We start from the raw sequence: 298 nt of genomic DNA, 5'->3' as shown, positions 1-298 counted from the left end.
TCGATCATGGACATGAGGCCCACGAAGCAAAGGTCGCTCGTGGGGAAATTCACCTCGTCCGCGTCGAAGCGGAACCCGCGGGGGAACTTGTCCGGGGGCAGGTACAGGTGACAGAACCCTGGGGACACCGGGGGGGGACACGATGAGACCCCAAAGACACCCCCAGGAACTTGTCCGGGGGCAGGTACAGGTGACAGAACCCTGGGGACACCGGGGGTGGGCACAGTGAGACCCCAAAGACACCCCCAGGAAATTGTCCGGGGGTAAATTCGGGTGACAGAACCCTGGGGACACCGGG

General features: G+C 63.4%; 1 protein-coding gene across 1 annotated transcript in view; it reads right to left on the bottom strand.

The window, feature by feature from the left end:
- Window positions 1-298, bottom strand: part of LOC103621401 (sodium/potassium-transporting ATPase subunit alpha-2) — a 20932-nt gene that overhangs the window by 11633 nt on the left and 9001 nt on the right. The window contains exon 9 of the mRNA XM_017742793.1: window positions 2-293. Coding sequence (XP_017598282.1) covers window positions 2-293 — 292 coding nt within the window. The remainder of the gene's footprint in view (window position 1; window positions 294-298) is intronic.

The sequence above is a fragment of the Corvus brachyrhynchos genome, unplaced genomic scaffold (genome assembly GCF_000691975.1).
Source record: "Corvus brachyrhynchos isolate BGI_N302 unplaced genomic scaffold, ASM69197v1 scaffold419, whole genome shotgun sequence".
NCBI classification, from domain to species: domain Eukaryota; kingdom Metazoa; phylum Chordata; class Aves; order Passeriformes; family Corvidae; genus Corvus; species Corvus brachyrhynchos.
The sequence above is the reverse complement of the archived record's forward strand: the minus strand, read 5'-3'. Positions and strand labels throughout refer to the sequence as shown.